Source organism: Lepisma saccharinum, chromosome 2, assembly GCF_977018435.1.
Source record: "Lepisma saccharinum chromosome 2, izLepSacc3.1, whole genome shotgun sequence".
NCBI lineage: Eukaryota > Metazoa > Arthropoda > Insecta > Zygentoma > Lepismatidae > Lepisma > Lepisma saccharinum.
Genome location: NC_139230.1, coordinates 167810509 through 167818415, shown reverse-complemented (window position 1 = coordinate 167818415; position 7907 = coordinate 167810509). Strand labels below are relative to the sequence as shown.

The window sequence follows — 7907 nt, the reverse complement described above, 5'->3', positions numbered from 1 at the left end:
CTCGTATCACCTGTTAACTCCTGTGTACGTACAATCTCAATTAGATCGCCCCCCCCCCACCCCCAACCACACACAAAGCTAGGGAAGAGAAACTTGTGGTATGGAGTATTAAACAGATGTTATAAACAGAAAAACTATTGCATGTTAGCCAATCTAAAATGAATAACAAATCACTTCGCCTTATAATATTTATTAGGTATTCTCTTCTTTGCTCTGCGGTGATAGACAAATTACAGCGTTTGTTGTTTTACATGATTGATTTGCTTTATTTTACTTCGCTTTATGCCACTTTTGGCTAATTTGCGAAGATGGGGATTAGTGATGATTTGATGAAATTGATGAATGGACACTCATAAACATCCATGTCCATTCCGGGATTCGAACCCGGGACCCCTGGCGTTGCTTCTAGGATCGAATCTCGCATAAGGCACCGACACGTGTCGATGCGCTCCTTCATCTATTTTATCAGTTCACCATTTATCTTCATCTTCGAGATTAACAGAATGGTAGAAAAGCGACATAAAACAAACAAAACACAAAGATATACCTGAAATTGATACCGGATCAATTCGGAAATAAATTTGATAAAGTGAGAGGGATTCATCCTAGCAATAAATCCTTGCCAATTCCATTACAAAGTCAAGAATTTGATGCGTATTAATAGCAGTTCGCAGTATTGTTTCCAGGAAAAGGCAAGCAAGGCAATTTCCCCAAAATAAACAGTGCATTCCCCTCTCCCCCCCCTAAATTCCAACTTCAACTTCTGGCGTTTCTATGAACCGATACCTTAGTTTTAATCATTAATATTATAATAATAATAATAATAATTCAATGTATTGCCATTGAAATAAATTCACATTTATGAAATGTGTGGAGAGCGGGGTCGTGACCCTCCTTGGCCCCCTCCAGGATGCCCATGTTCATATTCCATGGAATAGTTTAGACCACTGTTCCTAATATAGTAATTATTGTGTTCAGGTTTTTCAGTTCTTTGTCTGGACGTGAGTAAGAAATGTGTGTGTTAGACGACCTTCGTAGCTTAGTGGTTAGCAGAGCGCGAATCCCGGCCTGGGCATATGTGTTTTTTGTGAGTGACTCTTCATCTGTTTCATCACATCATCACTCATTCTCATCGTCGCGATTAGCCAAAAGTGGCAGAAAGTGATGCTAAATAACAAAATCAAATCAAGAAATGTGTGTGTGAAGATCGGATTGTAGACGGAAAGGAGAACAAGTTCCATGGTGATAGCTTAAAGACGGCCGCATCAAGGTTGCTCAAAATATTTTGCCATCCTCCGTGGCAGAGTGGTCAGCGTAACGCGTTACGAATTCAAAGGTTCAGTGTTCGAACCAATGGCTGTATCCATGTATTTGTCCAATCATCATTTCATCTGTTAATCAGCCATCGTCATCAACCGAAACAGGAAGAATGAACGCTTACAAAATATTTCCGCGGAATTAAGGGAACGTAAAAAATAGGCATAAGTTAATTTGTGCAATAACGAAAACTACACGGTTTAAAGAAACTGCAAATACAAATGTAATCTTCATTACTTGGAGACCGATTGGCCAAGAGAGTCCTTTCATCATCTCTTCTTTTTAAGTTGTATTTTTCTTTATTTGCATCTCCTTTCTTGTCTCTTTAGTATAATCGCGACGACAAGGATGAATGTTCAAATTGATTTATAGACACTAAATACGTAACGCCCATATCGTCGGTAGTGTGTTTTTTTTTAAATCCAGCACTCAACGTGCTCAGCCATCAAAGTTACTACCGTAAGTTGTTTGTAAATTGTTTTCATGAATGACTCAACATTGCCCGTGAATTTTTGCTAGCGAAGCACTTTTCTTCATAGTAGGAGAATTCCGTGATGTCAATTGCACAGCACTCGCAGCATAATATTACTGCAAGAGCAGTCTACAGGTGGCTGGGAACTGGAATTTTGCAAGGTATTTTTGAATTGAATATACCGTGTGAAGAAATCTGCATCTTTCACATTTGCCAACATTCAGAAGGAAATCACTACTTTACGCGGAGAAATAACCGTTATGGAGAATGTCCCGGACTCTATACTCTGTTCCGGTCATCTCTGAAGCAAGGCTGCGCATGGCGGCAGAGAAGGGGGGGGGGTTATCGAGTGGGCAGAGCGAAACCATACACGCTGCTGCGAAGGCTGGTAACTGCAGTCGCTTACCCTCTCCACGCAATCCCATTCCCTCTCACGTGTTCGTTGTTGGAGCCTTCTCGCGTCACTACTTCGTTCGCTTGCTCCAGAGATGACCGGGACAGAGTATATTTCGGATGATTTCGTTGATTTACTATATTAAACGGCGCTTTTCTGCCACTTTTGGCTAATCACAACGACTATTTTCCGATGAGTATGCACTGGTACGTACCGGATACTGCTTTCTGAATGGGTAATAAACTGCAGAAGTGTCAACGTTAATTTGCCAAATCGCATGTAACGAGTCGAGAGGTTGTATTTTGAATGTGGTATCCCAGTAAGAGTAACTGAGGGTACTTCGAAACTTTCAAATGGTAAAGGGGGTCTGGTGCGACCTGGTTCGATAGGTCCCTTAAATTCAAACGACTTTTGTAGGCAAATTTCTTTTTATTTGGACAACGGCAACGGTTTTCGATTGGGCACCCAAAAATTATTTTATGGTTTCAGTAAGTTGGGTGATTTAATAAGCGTCGTTTGTTTGTTTCCTTAGGTTAACCGATACAGGGCAGTGAGAGAACAATGGAAGTAAGAAGAACATGCAGTGAATGAATACCACAGAAAACCCCCGGTCAAGACTGTGAACGTGAGATTTGATTGATTGATTGAGTTGGTGTTTTAAGTCCACTTTATGCACAGTATGGTTAATCGGGACTGAACCTACAGTTTAAAGTGGGATCCGAACCACTATGTGCCTCCAACGGGTATCGAACCCGGGATCCCTTGATTACAAGGCGACGACACTACTACAACGCCATCGAGGAAGCCTGAACGTGAGATTTGAACGAGCGATCTCACGTATTCCAGTTCATCACGCTAACCACCCACCATGGACGTCCAGAAAGCGGGTGTGTGTGTGGGGGGGGGGTCAAAGGAAGTCAATCAAAAACTTACATATTTCATACAAATAATTTCAGTTACAGTAATACAGTCAGTCACAAAAAATAGCACCACTGCGTTTGTGCTCTGCCATGAATTATGTGATCTTCCGGCAACTCGACGGAGTTGCCTAAAAGGTAGTGGCAATGGATCAATAACTCAAAAATAAAATATATTTATGAACATATTTACATTTATATTAAAGCCCTAAGAGTCCCCTTCAAAATATTCACCATCAGCTTTTATACAGTCTTCCCATCTTTTCACTATATCAGAAAAACAAGAACTGAATTCTTCGCTGGTGACGGAAGATAATCTGGCAGTAGTAGCCGGCTTAATTTCTTCCAAATTTTCAAATCTCTTGCCTTTCAACTCCCTTTTTATCTTGCCAAACAAGAAATAATCACAGGAGGCTAAATCGGGTGCGGCATTACTGTTACCCTTTTTTGTCCCAAGAATTGGTTGACGGATATTGCAGTGCGAGGCCTGGCGTTGTCGTGGAGCAAAATATATTCTCTTGAGGACCAAACATTGGATCGTTTCTTACGCATTTCTTCAAATAACCGATAAAGGACATCTATGTAGTAATACTGGTTAACAGTATGACCGTCTGGCACAAATTCATAATGAATTATCCCTTTGGAATCAAAGAATGTGATCAACATGCACTTGATTTTGGATTTGCTCAGCTTGGCTATTTTCTTGGCGGGAGAGGTAGGACCTCGCCATTTCATACTCTGCCTTTTTGTTTCTGGGTTCTAAGCATAGACCCAGGTTTCATCTTCTGTCACTATTTTGTGAATGAAGCTGTCATCCTGTCTGTACATTGCAATAGCATCCTCACAACACATTTTTCGATTCAGCTTTTCATCTTCACTTAACACCTTGGGCACAATGCGAGAACACTTCTTTATTTTGTTAAGGTCCGCTGTTAGAATCTGATGAACTGTGTCTTTATTTACTGCCAAAGCTTCTGCAATCATCCTTACACTAATTCTCCTGTCACTTTGCACCATTTCTTTCACCTTTCGCACTAATTCTTCTGTATGAACAGTTTTTGGGCGACCTGATCTTGGAATGTCATTTGTTTCAGTTCTGCCACTCTTAAAAGCAAAAGACCACCGGTAAACTGTTCTTGAGGGTAGGCAAGCTTGTTGGTAAGCCTGTTGCAACATTTCATATGCTTCAGTTGCTGTCTTACCCAATAAAAAACAAAATATTGGCTCTTTGTTTTTCACGATTTTCTCGAGTAAGTTCGGTCATCCTGCTATTTGTCAATCTGGAAAAAAACGAAAAAAAAAAAACAATCAAAATTTAAACAAATACATACAAATTTGGTATAATTTTAAAGGTTAATATCTAATAAATATGATGACAATAATATTTTTTCAATAAACTCTTTCTAATTTGTGCCACAGAGTCATTGCCACTACTTTTAGACAGACCTTGTAGAAAACAATTTATTTTGTTCTGAGCCTTTGAACCGGACCAGAGCAAGGGTGGAGCCATGGTCGCATACAGGGTGGATGAAAATTATGATTATTATTAAATCGTCCTTCTCCGTGGCCGTGCGGTCTAAGGCGCTGTTCTTTGGGCTCCGAATGGGTTCGAGTCCACCTCGGTTCAGTCTCTGGGTCCTCGGCCTGTGTATAGGACCGGTGGCAACCCACTATCGTGAGGAAATTGGGGAGCTACGAGTGAGTAGCGTAACCCGGTCTCGGAAATCTCCTGTAACGGCTGAGGGTTCGACGTGCCGACCCCACGTCACCCCATTAATGGTTGAAGATCTGCACACCTCTAGGTAGGATTGTGGGAGGGAGACTGGCAGTCGGGAGGTAGACCAAAGCCCTTCAAGGGCTGTCGAGCATGGGTTATTGCTATTATTAAATCACGCTAAACGTGCAATTTTTAAGAATGGTGCTATTTTTTTGTGACGGACTGTATATGTTAAATTTCGCAAGGGCGTGGTTGCAGGAACATAACTTCAAACTGAAGCAATGTTTCTCCCCCCCCCCTATTCTATTATGAGGAAAATGTGCCTCTTTTGCCCCCTTGTAAAAAATAGCTGTCTTGCCCCTCCCTGGAAAAATCCCTGCGGACGTCCATGCCGCACACCTAAACTGGATTTGGCTTATAGAATTGTGCCTCTCCGTGAGGAAATCTAAACCAGGACCTCTAGAATGCTAGGCAACACTCGACCACTGCTCTACTGAGGAGGTTTATTTAACACAGTAACTTTTTTAGGATTCGTGAGCTTCCTCGAAAACAGATTCCTAAGCACCTGGTTAGCTTCCGAATGGCAGATGGAGAATTCTTGAAAACAAAATTCTCCCACTAGAAAACCTTGAAAACCATGGAGAGTTTTTATGGACATTATGCTAATTAGGCTGAATTTACTGAGAGAGCTGTTTAATGGCGAAGTTCATACGAAACATTCTCTGTTAATAAAAGTAAGCAAGCCTCATGCTTAACATGCTTCTTAGAAAAACAAGTTGTAAGGTATTCTCCGTACAACATTTCTGAACATTACGTCATACTTAATTTTCATTTGAGTTCTAAATAGACGCTGCACAGTGCCCGATCTACAACCCGCAAAAGCCCGCAGTGCGGGGGGCGGAGACAAGTAAGCCTTTAGGGGGGGGCTCAGCCATTGACATAGTAGAGGGTTCGTATATGCGCATATAAAAAATAACGTAGTTACTCAGAGGTACAGAAACGAATACAATATCACAGGTAAAGTTAAAGTTCCCCGTGCATGTAGCACCGTGCCATGAAGACACATTTAGGATATGTGGGGGCAGGGCCCCGCATATTTTCCATGCCGGACATCTTGTGATCAGCACCACGCTCCGGCCGCATTTACACCCCCCCCCCCTCCCAAAGGGTACCATTTGATTTGATGCTGGGTGGACCCTGGGCCAGCTTTTTGCGGGGACAATGCCGGAAAAATTCCGACCTTAGATCAAATCAGGCTACAATTTCATGAGAAAATAGTGTCATATGTGTATATCACATCACCACCGGTGTCGAAACCGGGAGGGAGGGGCAGAGGGGCCAGGGCCCATCCAGTTCTCGTTTGACGCCTTTATAAGTGGCCCAATGCATATCTTCCAACATATTACATAACTTTTGCACACAGAAACTTCACACATAATTTGTGGGAAATTACGCAGGATTCTGTTCTGAAATGGGCAGAATCAATAATGTGGGACTATCACTCAGTTTGAGGGTGTTTCTTGTGCTTTTGGGTTTACTACTTTAGTATTTCCTTTTTCAAACTGACAATGAATTAAGGAAAACACATGGCATATTATGAATGAATATGTGCGAGAATAGAGGAAGAAGCATGGAAATACTGCAGTCTTCATGCTCTTGAATGAGCCAGTCCATTGCAAAATAGGCTCCTTTGTTTCTCTTCGGAAATGTCAAAAATCGCTCGCCCAGATGAAAATTTTATCTTGGGCCTTCCTTTTTTATGTAAATATGTGTGAAGATATTAAACTCCTATAAAGGATTGTTAGAATAAGTATTATAAACAGAATATGATAAAAAATTCTCAGTCAAAAGTTACATGTAAAGTATTATGTTGTATAATTACATAATCACAGTAGTGCAGTGAATTTTTTGTCCAGCTAATAAAGTTCGATGTACCCTGATATATATGTTTTGTTGTCAAATACAGTTATTGCAATTATTATTTTTCAAAGGTTAATTCAAGTGTATTAGGTTCCACCTTAAGGAGAGAAAAAAAATACCCCTCTTCCCGCAAACAGAAATAAATCAGTATTTATGCTTTACTTAGGTTTACCCCCCAAATTTTGCGGGTCGGGGGGAACAAGATTTGTAGATCCGGCACTGACGCTGCAGTATTAATCGCAAGTTTAAACTTGACTTGAGGAGTTTGAATGTGTATTAATTTAGGGAAAGGGAGATAAACACACCAAAGATCAACTTCATATGTGCAAAATCTTTTTCGTTTTGCCTGCTCAGTTGTTCAAATCTAAACTCGAAATCTATTTAATGCGCAATTGGGTTAATCAAAATGGAACCATTATTTGCATGTTTTGAAATCACTGATGTGCATTAGAGAAGGTTTAATTTTTAATTTAATATTGTCAGCCTCACCAATGCGCCAAATCACTGACCTTAGCGTAATTTTGTAGATTTATGAACCTCGCATATCCGCTTCCGCAAACGATTGTTCCAGACCCCTTGCAAAACTCTGTAAGGGGATCTGTAAATCGAGTTTCGTAACCTTTCTCTGTAGTTTCGAGTACGTAAGGTACCACCCTATTTGATTTTGCAAGTAAGAATATTTAACGAGAATTTAACGATCCGAATGACACCATTAATATGCAAGATAATCGAATAAATGAAATAGTAATTATAATACTACCACCTGGGTTCAGTCTCTGGGTTCTCGGCCTGTGTATAGGACCGGTGGCAATCCACCATCGTGAGGAAATTGGCGAGCTACGAATGAGTAGCGTAACCCGGTCTCGGAAATCTCCTACAACGACTGGGGGTTCGACGTGCTAACCCCACTTCATTCCACTTGGTTGAAGACCTCCACACCTCTAGGGAGGATCGTGGGAGGGAGACTGGCAGTCGGGAGGGCTGTCCGAGGGCTGTCGAGCCATGGGTTATTATTATTATTATTATTATTATTATTAATTATAATACTATACTGTGATGATTACTATACGAACAGTAAAGTAGAAATTTAGAAATATCCTTGTGTTTCTGACATCGTGAAACACAACAGCGCACTATCTGCAAGCAGATCCTTTTTCAAAATATTGCTAG

The 7907-nt window shown here is 41.0% G+C and overlaps 1 protein-coding gene across 1 annotated transcript; it reads right to left on the bottom strand.

Annotated features, from left to right (window-relative positions):
- Positions 1-3859: 3859 nt before the first annotated feature.
- Positions 3860-4276, bottom strand: LOC145983752 (protein GVQW3-like). The gene has a single exon (XM_083116801.1). It carries the CDS (start codon positions 4274-4276, stop codon positions 3860-3862), a length of 417 nt encoding a protein of 138 aa, XP_082972927.1.
- Between the last annotated feature and the right edge of the window lie 3631 nt (positions 4277-7907).

What these genes read in the sequence shown, in the direction of transcription:
- LOC145983752 (XM_083116801.1), bottom strand. Translation starts at nt 4,276, where the DNA reads ATGTTGCAACAGGCTTACCAACAAGCTTGCCTACCCTCAAGAACAGTT.